Raw genomic sequence first — 16531 nt, 5'->3', positions numbered from 1 at the left:
AGCTCTCTTTCCTCAAGTGCACAGCAGTGACAAGCGAATTAAGGTAGCATGCTTTGCAGCTGAAACACATAATGACCCTTTTGCTGTCAGGCAACCACAGAGCGATCGCATGTGAAAAGCCTCAATACTTCATGTTTTTACACATGGCAATTCCACCTCCTTAGCCTTTCAGTGCCATAGAGATGGGGAGCACGCAACATCTGTCAAATTAAAAGAGAAAAATATGTGGAACAAAAGCCTCCTATCCTGGTAGATGGTCCTTTCTCCCATACAACTCACCCACAATGATGGCAGCAAGTTTAGTTTTTCAAACTAAAAAAAGACTAAGGTCACACAATGAACCAGTCTTCATCACCATAAATAAACCAAACCTGGCTGAGCAGGTGCCAATTATCTTCAGTGATGGTCTTCAATTATTCATTTAATATATCTAATGGTTTATTTGTTGCTTTAAATCATAAATAATGTATCATTATATAAAATGCACACACACACCCCCACACACCCCCCTTTAGAAACATGTTGCAATAATACATCATTTGGTCAAGTATTCAAGCAACAGACAAAACACTCAATAAATCAAAAAGGACAAAAAGCCACTAATTGTCACATTTATTGAAATATAGTATTGGATATGTGCATGTAAAATATACATATACTGGACATGTCTCATAGGTTTCTTTACATCATAATTGCACTTTCTATATCTTTGGCACCTGCACATGAGGACATAACAGTTTCACCTGTTAAAAACTGAAACTGCATTCAAGGCTAATATGAATTCCCTTTACTACACTATAGATAATATCAAAAGACTTGTATCTTTTTGTTGCTGAAAAACAACAACAACAAGTTTGTAGGTCAAGACAGTGCAAAGTCTAGAGTAGTTTCTTTAGATTTTGCTTCCAAGAGCTCAGATTTATTTATTTTAAAGGTGGCTTTGAGCAGTCTACCCTACAAATAAAATGCTCAAGATAATGGTTTGATAAGGTATATTTATATAAAAAAATAAATAAAAAAAAAGTAATTTGCACCAACAAGGAAACCCTAGCGTTATTAGGTAAAAACTTGGCACATCTCGGCATGGTGAAATGTTGTCATGATTTGTGAAATTTTGAACATAGAAAAATGTAAATCCATTTTATTCCTATGTGCGATACATCTGGAAAACATCTTTGTTTTTCAGCCAAACAAAGATTCCAAGCACACTGGCAGTGCAGTAAAAGCATACCTGATAAAGTGAAAAAACAAAAAGGCACAGTCGAGCACTGTCAGTCACTGACCTTCCCAGAGCCTGAACCTCACTATGAAGCAGTGTGGGATCATCTTGACAGAGAATGGAGCAAAAGGCAGCCGATATTGAAAGAAGAGCTTGCAATATATAAAGAAACGAGCGATGGGTAAACACTTTTGCACAGTACTGTTTACATGCAAATTTCAATATTATTACTACCTCTTAACACTTGGCACTTCAGAAAAATACTTAGAGTCTGAAACAAACACTATAGGAGACTTTCCCTTTAACATCCTTCACATGTCAACATTACCAGGTACAGTACATTTAAAGAAAAAAAAGAAAAGAAATAAGAAACCACGCTCCTCCACACTGAACACCTGAGAATTCACATCCTCGACGCAAACAAGCATCCCTTACTGTTGATTATTGTCATGATGTCAGTGCAGTTTGTACCGTGTGCACTGAAGCCAGCAGATGGCAAAGAAGTTTTTATACTCTCCACTTCCCTCATCAACCAAGTTATTGACGTACTGTCAAGACATTCCTTAAATAAATAGCTCAAAGCCAAGAACAAGCTTAAAATTATTGCTTTTGTTCCCAAATGTCCCTTATGTTCTCCCTATAGCCACACTGTTGGTCCTTTACTCTTTAGAGGTAAAAAACACGTATAGGAGAGAGAGAAGTTGAAGATGTTCATACTGGAGCAATGACACAATATATTAAAAAAAAAACAAAAAAAAAACAAAAAAAAAAACAAATGCAGTGTATTTGTTGAAAGCATTTCTCTGCCAAGGCTGGAATTCTCTCCATACAATGTGTGAACAGAGCCCCTGGATCCAAGACTTCATCTGGACCCAAGTTACTTTCATATTTGCTCTGGAAAATAAAAATTATATTTCACCTTGTTTCAATCTGATGTGCACTTGCAAAATTATAATCTCCCCCAATTTCATGGAATCCTTACTTTTATAGTAACTTCATAGAAGACTTTGTAACTTCATTTAGTTTGAGTTTTTATGCAAATCCATGCATACCTTCAGTATCTTGCCAACAATCTGGCAATTGTTTGAAAAAAAGAAAAGAAAAAAAAAAGGACGTAATAATAAAAGTGCATTAAAACAAGACATGTCATAGTTTTTGCACATATATTATTAGGGCAGCCAGCATGATTACAGAAACGGACGGTAAAGCAGGGTTAGAGAAAAGGGCACATTAGCACCATCGGTTTGTTTACATGCTTCAGAGACAGCAGCTCAGAGCCTGCTTAAACTCTGAAATCGCAAAAGGGAGTTAAAAAGCTGCAGAGCAGAATCTTTTCTATGACAGATACAGTCATATTTGCACTGGACATGCACAAAGCTTTGCGAATGCACACTTTGCAATCTGAAATGCATTTACAGCCAACTTATGGTACGTTAAAAAAAAAAGAAGAAAAAAGAACAGCCAATAAAGTTAGTATCTGAATGCTTTTTGTTGTTCTTCAGGCTCTGTCTTTCAGTAGATTCAATCTAAAGCAAAACAATGCAAACTTCAATAAAACGGGCCGAGCAGCAGTTTTGTTTTAAGTACATTTGAGATGGTTTTTATGAATATTCAAAGAACTGTGTTTGACAGATGATGTGTAAGGTTCGGTTGCTGATTCAGTGCTGGTCTACAGCTACATTTGCACTGGTGTGGAGGTGTGTGTTAATATAAAGTGAGAATAATGTGAGTGTGAAAAAAAACAAAAAAAAAAAACAACACAATTTGGACAAATCAGTAGCTGGGGAAATTATTAAAATGAACATCTGCAAAGGAAAAACAGGCAATAACACCAAAATGCAGACAAGCAGATTATTAGTGCAGTGAAAGTAAAGCCCCATATAATTATATAAGCACAGTCATTGATTAGGAGGAGATCTCACTAATATAAGATGCAAACTTTGGTGATCCTCAAAGAAAAAGAAAAACCAGCATCTATCATTATTTTAGTACAGAGCCTGAAGAGCAAACAACAAATACTTCCTGTCAGGAATGTGGAAATAGCACTTTAACCACATGAAACAAGTTGAAGAGGTAATTCTCACTGGTAGTAAACTTATAAGAATGAGTCACTGTACAGACTTTAAGAAGACTGCGTCATGGCTTTATTCTTGACCCGCTGGGAGGAAACACTTCGACAGTGCAGGTAGACTGAGAGGGGGTGGATGAAGGCCAGCAGGCTGAGCAATGTCAGACCAATGTTCACCTGGAAAAATTTGGAGAGAAAATGATGAAGATGTAAGAAGAGAAAGGATGAGATAAGGAGCAAGGATAGATCATAAAAATGTATTTACGTATAACGGATCCCCATCCAAGACTTTAACCAGAGCAAAGCAGGGATACTGCAGCAGCGAAAACACCGCAGACAGAGCCATGACCAGACCATACAGCTTCCCAAAGTGGCAGGATGGGAAACTAAACAGACACAGAGCGAGAAAGTAAGGAGGAAGGAGATCACACAAGAATTATTTAACCAGGACAGGCAGCAATAATGTGGAAATAATTATTTATTACAAGTATACTATATTTACATGCAGTCTAAGAGCATTTGTATACATTTACTTGTCAGAAGCTGACATTAAAGACCCTTTGATGCATTTGAAAATATGAAGCTGTGGTAGAGATGATGTCACTGAACAAACTTATAGACCATCCTGGTCACCCTCCGTACAGACTGAGCACTTATTACTCATGCAGCAGCTTCCTACAATGCATTATTTGTTCTGCTGACTTCACTTTTGTTGATTAAGAAGTATTTAATATATTTGTTTTTTTTAAATACATTAATTTTTTAAATTTAGATTTATACTACTAACAAGGTATTTAAATGATGCTAAACTGGTACTAAAGGGCCCAAAGTCTGCCAAGAAAATCCACCACCAGCCTGAGCTGCTGATCCATGCTTTCATGTGGTTTACATCTAATTCTGACTTCAAGAGTTTAGACTCAATGTTTTTCCAGTCTTGTGTTCTTCTATTGTAAACTGCAGCCTCAGCTTCCTGTTCTTAGCTGACAGGAGAGGCCACTGCGTGGTCTTCTGCTGCTGCTGAGATGCTCTTCTGAGTACTTTGGCCGTGGCAAGAGGTTTGAGGTATTTGAATTACTTTTCTCCTCTTATGATCTAGAAGTCCATTTACACGCCTGGGGTTACTAATTTTTATTAATTTTCACCCAGAGAACTGAAACACAATGGATGTTTTCTCTTTCTTGTCTGTGAAGGTTCTCAGTCATCCAGGTCATCGTAGTCAAAGGAGCTTGCAAAGAAAAGCGTCTTGACTTTAAGTTACTTGAGCTAAGTTACTTAAGTTACTCTTTAAGTTACTTAAGTTAACTGAAGAAGCTTCTCGGATGAGAGGTGAAACGTCTTCAAGTAACTTAAAGAAGTCCAGACGCTTTTCTTTGCAAGCTCCTTTGACTTTTCTCTTTCTTTGTCCAACCTTTGTAAGCCAGAGGTTGCCAAAAAAAATCCCAGAAGTTTCCAAAATACGAACTGACTAGCTATTTTGTAAGATTTCGCTTTTAGGCATTACTCTACTTACTAAAATAATTTATTTTAATCTGCTGTGTTTGACTTCATTTTAACTGCTGTAGCAAAAGCATATCCCAAATTTGGATAAATGAAATGCTTCATGTTATAAACACAGCTGTTATATACTGCCATCTAGTGATCTAAAGAGGAAATGCTGGGTAATGCTCACCTCTATAAACATTTTTAAAGACCAGTGTGTAAACCTGCCTGCCTCTATGCACATGTGTATATAGAGGCTGGCTTATTTAAAAACAAACAAGAAAAAATTAGATGCCTCATCAAAAACAATTCTTTCTGATAAGTTTCTCTTTTGTTATTGTTTTTTCACTGTTTTGATGGATGAGCGTCATCACTAAAATATGTTTTATGTGTTATCTTTTTTAAACCACAGATTTCTTATCTTTTGTGTTTCATTAAATATCAGAAATATTTCGTGGAGTTACAGTTGTGTTGAAAGAGTGCTGTGAAAGATAAACTATTCATTGATTAGCGCGCATGTTTGATACTCACGCCACACTGATGAAGGCCGCGTTGCCGCCATAGAGGAAGGAGCGGTTGAGCACCTGCAGGACGAAGGTGAGGTACTGAAGAGGCAGGTATGGGGTGGAGGCACAAATGGAAAACAACAGGCACTGCAGGGCCGTCAGGAAGAGAGAAAGCACCGTCGCCCGCAGGTCCACCTCCTGCTCGCTCTCCCCTACAAACACAATAATGACTTAAGATTGAAGAGAGCATGTCGCTCTTTATGAATCTGCAGCCAGCCTGAGGGTCTCAGACTCTTCAGATGAGACCGAAGATTAAAGTGGACAAAGCTTTGCAGATTGTGTTCTCCGAGTTCCCAGACAAATCTTTATATACTGTATGCAAGTTTCCTTTATTTCAGACTAATGATAGGGGAGAAGAAAGTAAAACTTAAACAAAACTTCAAACAAGGTATAAAAAGACTAGTTTAAATAGCATGCACAAAAACTAAACCATGACAGCATTTCATGTAAACCCATCACTGAATGAATTCATGAAAATTAGTCAATCCACACAGGGATGGGAGGTGTTGTCTTTTATTCTACATCAGTATTAGAGTCATGGTGTTACCTTCAGCTCGTGGTTTGCCCTTGTGTCTGTCCATAATGAGGCCGTTCCAGGGAGCACACAGCACGCCACATAGCTGGGTGATCGCAAAGGCATTGGTGTACTGACTCACTGCAAGGACACAAACAAGATGGATAAAAGGCAGAGTCCACCAAAAAATGAGACACGAAAGTTCAATAGGCATCAAAAACATCGAGTTTTAGTTTGTAAATCACTGCACTTACTGTGTAACTTCAGAGAGTAAGATAAGCCAGTTTATTAATGAAGCAGAATTTAGACACTGATGCATTTTCAAAGTACCCAACGCATGTTGATTTAGTAAAATTACATTCAAGTGCTTAGAGCTGAGACGGAGTGATGTGGTGTTTGTGCGATTACCCAGTGAGGACTCTCCAGCTGTGAGCCTCTGCAGCATGGGGTTTAGGGTGCCAATGAACAGGTAATGCCTGAGCTGCATCACTGACAGCCAAAGCAGATGCCACATGAAGAACCTGGACAGCAAACAGTCACGGAAACTCTTCTCTGAGAGAGACGGGAGATCGCAGAGATGAGGAAAGAAGGCAAAGAGATAGGTAAAAATCACAGTGGATAAGTGTACTGTGTATGATTGGTTCATTCTTTTTCTTTCCAAGTTGGGCACAGACCTTGCTTTGCAGATGCATCCTTGTTGAGCGGCACTTCCTCCACCTTCTGTGCATCTCCGTTTTCCGCCACCTCACCAATACGATTGTCCGATTTACCACAGGTTATCCTGAGGTCAAAGTCACAGTGGGGTCAACGGCACACAGAATAGACCGAGCGAGTTGTTTTACATTTACTTTACGAATTGAGTTTATTGTAATTTTAAATTTTGCAGGATGTTTGCATGGAGATGTGTGAAAAAAAGAGGTAAAGGTTGAGCATTCAAAGCATTTTCTTATTACAAACCTCATTCAGCCACTAACACAAATACACACAAGTCATTTTTTCCTCTAAGTCCTTTGACCTAGCATTCACTCTCAGACAGATGCATCAATTTGGGGTTCAGTATATTGCTCAAGGATACTTTGGAGGTTTGGTGGTTTGATTCCTGGCACCTCTAGTCTGCATGTCAATCAGCAGACAAACGTTTTTACCTTTTGAGCTACAAGTGAGGAAAAATAATGCACAATTATAACATTTCTGCTCTTATGATCAGTTTTAGACTTTGTGTTTATATTGGCGGGGACTCTAGTGCATTAAAAAAAAGCTGTCCTCATACTGAGGTTTAACTGTTCTGTTGATTTTAATACAACTGATGTCCTCATCACTGGGCCTTTGTCATCATTGGCTGTAAAGAGCTCTCTTACTCAGCTTACTGAGTAAGAGCTTTCTTAGTAAGCACTGGATGCATGTTTGATCTGTTTCCTATGAAAACAGGAACTCTCTATGAGGAAACTATTCTGACCACAGTGCTACACTGATTCCTCTTTTTGAATTAGCTATGGCACTCTCCTCGCACTAGCTCTGCCCTCCTTGTCCACTCCAGGTTTTGTTCATTGGCAGCAACACAAACACAAGACAAACTAATCAAAGTAAAATTAAACTCATGCATGATCATTTCATGCATCTTCACTGCAGTTTTTATTTTAGCAACCACGCTGCAAGGTACATTTGGCACTTTCCAAACACATTAGTATGTAAACGTAAACTGACTGGTCCTTGCATAAAGCTCAAGCAGAAATGCACTACATAACATTTCTGATTCACCCAGTCACACTTTTTCTGCATCCAGGTGCTTTCTATCCAGCATTCCCACTGATTAAAACTGCGCATCCCTCCTCTCCTTATGGTCCTTTGTCATTTTAGAAAAAAAATACACTTTGTACTTGAAGTGCAGACTCGTCTGTGACGTCTGCCGTGGATTCATACCCATATGTGTAGTTATCCGGCAGCGGGTATGGAATCAATTTCCGAGGCAGCAAGAAGAAAGTCCTGAGCAGGTGAATGATGCTGCAGGTGGACAGAAACAGGAAGGAGGAGCGAAGAGCGATGCCACGTTCATGCAACAGCTGCAAGAGAAGGGATGTGGTGGTGATCATTGCTACATGAGACAGCATCAATATATCCTGCTGATTCTTTTGTGTGTAAATGTTTCTCACCTTGATGACGAGGAAGAGTGCTGAGGAAGAATCAAAGGCCCCGTTATAAAGAGTGATGATGGTGGAGCGACGTGAGCCAAACAGGTTTCCTACCTTTAGGAAAATTGAATTAAATGTTATTGTGGGGGCTCTCTTTAAAATTCTTAGTTGATATTGGTCCCCTCTGCATTCATCTTTCTGTTGTCTATTGTAAGTTACTGGATAGAAACACACATTGTCACGTAGCCTCTGAAGCACAGACTTTAAGCTTTAATTAAAGAGGTTTAACAAATTGATTTAAAAATTACAGCCTCTTTATAGATTTCAATTCTCAGATGCTCAAAAATTTTCAATTTGAGTATTTGTTGGATAAAAGTCTCTTGCGGTCTAGATGCTCTCCCAGACCTCGTGTTATTAACCAGTGCAATCATCTGCGGTCTTTTAGTTTTGCTGAGCTGGCTTCAGCATTCCTCCTTTCCTAGTCTATAAACAATGTAGCGGTCTGCAGATTTGGGCATACCTAAAGTTTTTGCTTTCACTTATAGATACAACTGAAGGCGATTACGTCTCTTGTACTGAGAGTTCCTGTGAACAGCGACCAAATGCAAATTCAATATTTGTACCAAGTTTATCTATTTTCCCCACAAAGGGAGGGGAGAATAGATAAACTTGGTTCAGTTTTTCAGTTAGGAGTCAAGTGTGCACAGCTGAAGATTATTTTTAAATTCTGCGCTATGGTAGATAACAGCTCGAGCCGACGTAATTTTAGTGAAAATCGTGTCAAAGTCAAACCAAATGTGAAAAATGCAGCTGCCTTTCAGCAGTGAGCTACAGCATAAACACCGCTCCATCTCCTGAACCTTGAGACAGCTTAATGTTTGTCAGTTAGGTTTGGAGCTGAAAGTCTGCACATCAAATGACACCCAAGTTGTTCGATTTAAAAATCCAGTGTACAGAGGCAAAACTACAAAACCTGTCACTGTCCAAACACTTGGCTGTAGGTCTTGCTCAAGGGGGAATGTAGAATGTGGTTCAAATTCTTAAATCATCGTGGCCTCCCCAAGAGGGATTTGTGCAAAAACAAAAAAGTGTGGTGAAGGTGGTTTGGCTTTGTTGCAGTTTGCTGATAGCCTGAGGAAAGAGTGGAACGTCTTACATTCACAGAACACTCAGATCATAAAAGGTCACACGGTGCTTTACTGACAAAGTGGGCCATAGATGAGTCAGTTAGCAAGTTGTAATCATGTGTCTTTCCAGCTCTTTCAGGTGATCTACACACAGAGCTCACATGCAAAAGCGCATTTCAGAAGTCGAGAGGTTTAAAGGTTTAAAATGGGACAGGTCTAAAAAAATTTTACTTTCCCAAACAGGAAAATGATCAAACCGACATTCTAGAAAAATATATAAGAGGTTTTTTTATGTATAATAAAATTAATTAAAACTGCCTTATGTCGCAGCAGTAATCTTAAACTGATCCAGTACCTGCATGTTGGTCATCAGAAATAAGATGCCACCCACAGCCAGGAGGGCGAGAGCTGGGAAGAGCAGGATGGCCAGAACTAAAAAGGAGAAAGAAAAAAAAAAACCATAACAGCTGTAACATTTGTGTTCATGTTGATATTTATATTTATTTACTCTGATCTTTATTTGAGAACTCTCACCTGAAGTAGAAAAGGCCACCATCACTGTACCTATGGTGTAAAGAAATCTGCAATTGAAAAGTATCATTTGTTATTTGTGCCACACAATTTGCTAAAACAATTTGATGAATTCTTGATCATTAGTGTCCTAATAACTGTACAGCACTTTGGCAAACTGGTTGTTTTGAGATGCGTTACATTAACACACCATCACTCACAACCAAGTAAATGTGCTTCTGGTGCTGTTTGGAGAGCTTTAATTTCCTTTTCTTGGCCTAAGCATCCTCATCTGCACTTGGTGCCTCTTATAGAACTACTAGCATTTCTTGGCTATTTATTTTCACCCCACCCTGTTTAACTGGAAACATATGGATCTGTTCAGTGCCAGTCTGTTATTGTGGATTTAGATATCTGGGGCAGAACCCTGCAGAGGTATGTCTGGTGTTCTATTACATGATTAACTTTGAGGAGGGAGGACAGCTTAGTGTTGGATTCTGAGCATCTGGAGGAGAAAAGAAAACATTACTCTGTGATTAACCGTCTTTCCATTTTCTTGCCTTCCCCGCTAAATCTGACATTTGATTGAACTTTAGACAGCATCTCTGGCAGCAGAAGAAAATAATTCCCCTTACTCTACTTTCACAAACAATCTTTGGCTATCGCACATTAATGTGAGTTTTTGTTAGAAATCACGAGGAAACTCAAAGATCAGACAGATAGAAAAATAATGCTCATTTCGATTTAGGTCGTGGGGTCAAATTCAGATGTTAATATTTGTGACACCAGTCGCCTAATTTGGACTGTTTTATTTACGTCCCTAACATGTGAGAAGCTGAAAAACTGTGGTTCCTCCAAGCCTCCAAATCTGCTGTCAGATCGGATATCCAAGTATTTCAGGAAATTCATGCATCCATCATTCTGTGGTAATCTGAGTTATGGGCCTGAAAGTCCACATTTGCAGCGCAATAATTCCTGATATCTTCCCTAAAAAAATTCTCAAGTAGTTTTCTAGATAATGGAATTTAAAAGTGGACTCTCAAAAACAGAAGCTATAAAAACATCTAACCACCAACTTTAACTCTTGAAATTCAACATGAGAGTAAGGACCAGACGTTTTGCAAAAGTCCTATTAAGGAGTGGATCCTTCCTCTGGAATTGTCAGGAAAATCTGGGATAACATTTTAGTCAAAATGCCTGTTTACCTAAAAAACAGACGACCTTTGCAGTTAGGAGGGGTTTTTTTGTTTTGTTTTTTTTAAGTCCATTTTATTTGTGGGCAGGATATGTTAGAATTACCTGCAGAATTTCAATAAACCATCACATCTCGAGGAAAAACTAATTTAAATTTGCACTGTGTAGTTGTTGCTCAAAAGTTATGACATCTTATTGGTGCTCTTTAATAGTTTACCACTTCATTTCTCTTAACATGATTGTTGGGCTTTTAGTGCCACATACGAGTACATTTTTCATATGAATGTTCTTGATTAGAATGATTATTTGACTATTTAAGGTGCTGGACTTACATTCCGTAGAGCCGAGTCACTGTAGTACCAAACCGGTCAAAAAGGAAACCATTCGGCAGCGTCAGAAAGTTGTTCATAAAAGACGCAATGGTAAAAATAAGCGAGAACTGTTCATCCTGTTCGGTGCAATCTGCAGAAATAAAAGTTAGAAAAGACAGAAGCAACAGGTGATTGATTCATTTCCATCCTTCAGCCATTTTCAAGTTTATTTTGTTGCTCAAAGTTGTGAAGGTGAGAACATCACACTAACCTAAAACGTGTGTTCCATTGACTCCTGTGCCGTTGACACACAGAGAGCTGAAGTAGCCTTCTTCCTTGAGGACAAACACAAGCGAAGCCCAACCAAACACGGCTCCAGCGAAACACAGGCACTCCACCAGACCTGTGGTGAAGGTGAGGCAGCGCTGCACCGATACACCGCTCCCAGACCCTGGCATGGTCGCACAGGCTCAGCTCACACTCAGAAGTACGTCACAAACTTGTACAAATTCAGAGGGGGCTTCATTCACAGCACCTGCTAAAAGAACCAAACCATAACACTGCATTTTATTCTTATGTTTAAAGAAAAATAAGAACGATGTCACCATTTAACAGCAGTCATTTATTTTGTCTAGCAGTCGTGGTTTGTTTCCATTCCAGGCCTGTTTCTGCATGCCAAGCTATTACTTAACCCACCTTTCCTGTTTCTCCATCCCTTCCAAATTGAAAGGGAAAGACTACAAGAAAAGGAAAAAACCCAAAACGGAACGCCTTAAATCAAAACCTTTTCAGCTGCGTAAGAGCTGTAACTGAAAACATCTGGACATAAAATGCCCTGCTCAAGTTTCTCCAGAGACGCATATTGCATAAATTCATTAGGTTACACAAAAAGAAGTTATTCTTACCAAGATTAACTTCGTGTTGCCACAAAGAGGACGTATTCCACATAAACAAAACGCTCCGCTGTTCAGTTAAAATGATTTCCAGTTCATTACTGTCTTGTACTCACAGTTCAGCCTCCAAGCGTCTCCACAAATGCTCTTAAACCACAAGCTTGAGCCTCTCGCGCTTGCTTTATATAGAACAGCTCTTCCTTCCTCTTCCTCATCAGTTCCCTCCCTCTGGTTTTTTCTCCTCTCTGCTCTATAGGAGAGAAAATATTCTTTGCGGTGCTAGTGGCTAAAGAAAACAAACACTTGCGCACGTATAGCCGGCCAGATAGCAGAGCCACATACACTGTGGGAGAAAGTACAGATGTGGATGCTGGGAGGCTAAGACAGTTTAGCCAAAAGATCATGTGACTCAGACAGGGGAGGGGGGAAAAAAAACAAAAACCGTGAGTGCCGTGTGGAACCCTCTTTGTCACAGCTGGTGCACGTGGAAAAAAAAAAGAAGACGTGTGATAGGTTTTCTCTCCTTGACAGGCTGTAAAAAGGATGCTGCAGTAACTCATGACTCTCCACGGTGCTCCAGGCTGCTGAGAAACAATGCATAATTAGCCCCTCGCTAAAATTAAAAGGAGGAGAGGGTTAAAATAAGGCTTCTACATAAGGGATTAACTTTGCATGCAAATCCCCCCCCCCCCCCAAAAAAAAAAAAAAAAACTTCATCCAACAAGAACGCAAAGTCAAATGGTGACGCTGAGGGGGAAGAGAAAAAAAAAAAAAAAAAGCACGGATAGTCAGAACAGAAAGATTTCACTACTCTAATAACTTGTTACAATGGAGTGAAATGAGTCAAGAGTAAAGTGCCTGCAGTGTTTGATACTGTCTGACTCATTAAAAGAAGAGTCAAAGAAAGCTGCACACCACACTGAAAGATTCCAGGCCAAAAGCCTCTGCTATGTTCGTAGATGGCCCTCAGTTTGAATTTAGGGTACAGACACCTCTACTTTTAAGATTAGGCTTAAAACGTTCCTTTTCCCACTCACTCTGCATTTAATCATTAGTCATTCATCTCTGGCTCTCTTCCACAGCCTGTCCTTTTATCCAGTCTTCCTCCCTTACACCCAACTGGTCGCGGCAGATGACTTCCCCTCCACTAGCCTGATTCTGCTGGAGGTTTCTTCCTGTTAAGAGGGAGTTTTTCCTTCCTACTGTTGCCAAGTGCATCCTCGTTGGGTCATCTGATTGTTGAGGTTTTCTCTGTAGTTTGGTAGAAACTACTGTTCTTCTATATAAATAAAATAGAATTCAATTGATACTAGTGACAGATGGAAGACTATTGGCAGACTTAAAAACCCGTCTTCAGCTTGTCTAGTTTCTAAAGATTGCACACCACGCTTAAATATTCCAGGGTTTTGGCTAATAGCACTTTGGGAATCATCCTGTTGGGTCAAAATACTATTTTTTGTCTATCAACCTGTTCTCTTTGGCACTTTTTATAGATTATAAAGATAGAAATGGAAATACATTGTGTTACTAACAGCCAGTTCCAAAAACAAAGTGCTTAAAGTTACAATTTAAAGCTGGTTCATGCCAAGTTGTCCGTTATGTGTAAGCAACACTGCTTCATCCCTTGAGTTAGGTTCATCTTAACTGTTGAATGATTCATAGGCTATTGGTAAGAAATAAATGAATCAGACTTTCAGAAATTCTCATCTTTGCCAAAAATGTGAAAAATAAATATTGTCACAAACTTACTTTTCAGAAGGTTTATTCATTCCAAATTTGACCCCATGGTTTCCCTAGAAAACCCATGGGGTCGGCTCTGACCCCATGGGTTCTCCAGGGTTAAAAAAAAGTTCCTACTGAAGATACTCTCAGTTGCATTATGAGAAACATGGGGAGTGATTAGTATGTATCAAGTTTCAAAACAAAAGTATGATTCTTAGCCAATGTGACTTTTTTAAGTTTCACTTTAATAAACTACATAATAGAATATGATCACGTTTAATCAGTTTGACTTTCTCACAGTCTCTCCCCTGTAAGTGTGTATGAAACTAACGAGTCTGCAGCAGTGGCTTGGTGTCCTCAGGAGTGGGCTGATGCACCTCATTTCCAGTTAACATATTTAAGCTTGGTCTCCACCCTCAGTCATTGCCATATCCTGTAGTAGTCCACTAATAGCAAAGTCCTTCAGGCCACTTGAAACCATAAATATTACAAACTTGCTTATTTAGTATCCCTTGCTCGGATTTGCATTTTCCCCTTTTAGGAAGACAACATGAGAAAAACCTGTAAAACTTGCCTGACCCACTCACTCACCTGAATAAGACGTGCTCAGTCCTGTAAAGCAGCGTCCCCCACCCCCGGGCCACGGACGGAGGTAACATTTGGTACCGGGCCGTGAGAGTTGAGGCTCGGGTGTGAAATGTATGGTTTTCAGGGTTTTTAGCGTTATTTTGTTCTCGTTTTTATAATTAACTCGGTTTTCCTGGATCTTTTCACGTGTGTTATGAATACTTTTTTTCGGTACCGGTACTAGTTTTATTTTGTTGTATTTATCCGCGACACTTTAAAGGCCGGTCTGTCAAAATATTGCGGGCATAAACCGGTCCGTGGCGCAAAAAAGGTTGGGGACCGCTGCTGTAAAGGACTATTCAAAGATTCTGACCAAGTTCAGGTTTGTTGGAGTGCTTTCTGTCTCACATAATTCTGTTCATTACATCCAAATATTCCACAGTGCTCGATTCCTCAGTGTGAACTCTGGCACAACGCATATGCTAGTGGACCACATTGCACGGTCAAAAAAAAAAAGTGTCACGCTCCTTTCAAATCAGAAGTGCTTTCATCCGACAGCGTACCATTTTGCAGATATTCCGGCTTACAGCCCAAGTCAGTCATAAAACACATTATTACACATCCCAGTTTTTGTTCTGGACAGTTCTGGATTTAGATCCAGCTGCTGCTCGTTAGCTTTCTTTCTTTTTAAAAAAAATTATATTGCTGGTAGTTCTAAATTGGTAAATGAGCCTTAGCCCTGTGATTAGAGCGGTGTACCCCGACTCTAGGCTAGAGATATGTTCCATTCACCCTGCAACCCTGAATTAGACAAGCTGAACATAATGGCTAGATTGATATCCTTCACCTATTAAATAATTCATCTTCTACGGTGAAGGTGAACCTTCAAAATATGTGGTTGGTTTCTAATACATGAGACAAAATTCCATATTATAGCTTCAAGGATGGGCCTTTGTTTTTAGCATCCAAATATTCTTTAGGTCCCTCTATCAAAAAGGTTTGCATGATCAAAGTTATATATAAAAAAAAAAACACCACTGGAACAAGTTCAGTAACATCTGGTCATTCTCTGCACTCACCTAAATCCCTCATACAGGTTTGACGTTTCACAGCCTTGTTACGACTTTAAAGCTAATGTGCAGTTATAAGAGATAACTAGCTTACCTGATTATTTTGATTCAACCATTTTTCGACACAACACTGAGTTTCATACAAATTGCACAAATCACTCTTTCTCAGTTGCTTGCATTAAACTTCGGCTGCTCCAGGTCTTCATGGTTACTCAAAGCAGGTGGCTGAGGGAAGAGCTGTTTGAAATACAGAGGCGAATGGACCAAACCATTTGTTGTCATACCTGTGGCGTTCATGGATTTTCTTTGTGGTGAGTTTAGTTGTTATCCCTGTGATTTTTCCCCTTTGCATCCATAATGGTTTGCTCCACTACTCTAGGTTCATGGTGCTCTCCTGTGTTTTAGCTCTCTTTGTTAAAGTGAGGTTTTGTAAGCAGTAATTTATGAGCAGTGTTTATTTAGTTTGCCCTATTTATTTGCTAAATTTATATGTCTTGCATGAAATATTATTTTTGATGCTTTTATTTAATTTTGATTTAAATAAAACCCACTTTTTCAACAGCACAGCTTTGCCTGCTTGGTCCCCTACAGTCACTGAGACAGCCTGCACTCAGACTCCAGAGATGATTGATTATAACCAGATGGTGATTGATTTTCTGTCAGTTTCCTTTAGTTTGAGGTTGTTGGGAAGGATGGAAAATGGCGACAGTGACATTACAACAAACAAATAAAGTAATTTAATTTCACCAACATGTGATTTGTTTGTATTTGCATTTTTGGGTGTGGGATGCCAGGATGTCACTGTTGCTAAAGCAAACGAGAAAACACAGCACATATTGTTGTGTGATCTATGTCAGTTACAAAACATACTGTTTAAGGTCATTCTTATTACCTTATTGTTTTTGTATCAATGGGTTTCTGCTGCTACAGCAAATTAAAGAGGGTGTTATGAGAGGGCAGAGATGTAAATGGAAGTATTACTATAAAAACACATATATATCATCATCACTACTCATCACAAGACACAGCTCACACACTCATGGCTTGACACGCAACAAGCTTGAGCACACTTCCTGAAACCAAAGCTTTCTATGTGCATGCAAGTGGAGCTATAGCCTCACTGGAAAGATGACCAAAGGTCTTAAAGCACATGACCTCTTTC

At 39.3% G+C, this 16531-nt stretch overlaps 1 protein-coding gene across 3 annotated transcripts; it reads right to left on the bottom strand.

Annotated features, from left to right (window-relative positions):
• Positions 1–597: 597 nt before the first annotated feature.
• Positions 598–16247, bottom strand: slc43a3b (solute carrier family 43 member 3b). Of its 3 annotated transcripts, XM_087850230.1 has the most exons (14): positions 15464–16247; positions 12127–12594; positions 11389–11655; positions 11139–11268; positions 9637–9683; positions 9458–9534; positions 7997–8089; positions 7767–7906; positions 6521–6627; positions 6255–6398; positions 5880–5987; positions 5298–5484; positions 3553–3673; positions 598–3464 (listed from the first exon to the last, which is right to left on the bottom strand). In XM_087850230.1, exons 3-14 carry the CDS (start codon positions 11573–11575, stop codon positions 3342–3344), a joined length of 1464 nt encoding a protein of 487 aa, XP_087706356.1. In that variant the 5' UTR covers positions 11576–11655; positions 12127–12594; positions 15464–16247; the 3' UTR covers positions 598–3341. The 3 variants fall into 3 exon arrangements, with proteins under 3 accessions (XP_087706356.1, XP_087706355.1, XP_087706359.1); XM_087850229.1 differs by lacking the exon at positions 15464–16247 and having other exon boundaries at positions 12127–12680; XM_087850233.1 differs by lacking the exons at positions 12127–12594; positions 15464–16247 and adding an exon at positions 12023–12074.
• Positions 16248–16531: the final 284 nt, after the last annotated feature.

This window comes from Neolamprologus brichardi, chromosome 2 (genome assembly GCF_056152115.1).
Source record: "Neolamprologus brichardi isolate AB-2024 chromosome 2, ASM5615211v1, whole genome shotgun sequence".
NCBI lineage: Eukaryota > Metazoa > Chordata > Actinopteri > Cichliformes > Cichlidae > Neolamprologus > Neolamprologus brichardi.
This window is presented reverse-complemented; position numbering and strand designations above follow the sequence as displayed.

Coding starts and splice junctions, on each gene's coding strand:
- slc43a3b (XM_087850230.1), bottom strand. CDS start 11,575: ATGCCAGGGTCTGGGAGCGGTGTATCGGTGCAGCGCTGCCTCACCTTC. Junction 11,269..11,388: donor CAATGGAACACACGTTTTAG/GTTAGTGTGATG, acceptor TTATTTCTGCAG/ATTGCACCGAACAGGATGAA. Junction 7,907..7,996: donor CACTCTTCCTCGTCATCAAG/GTGAGAAACATT, acceptor CTTCTCTTGCAG/CTGTTGCATGAACGTGGCAT.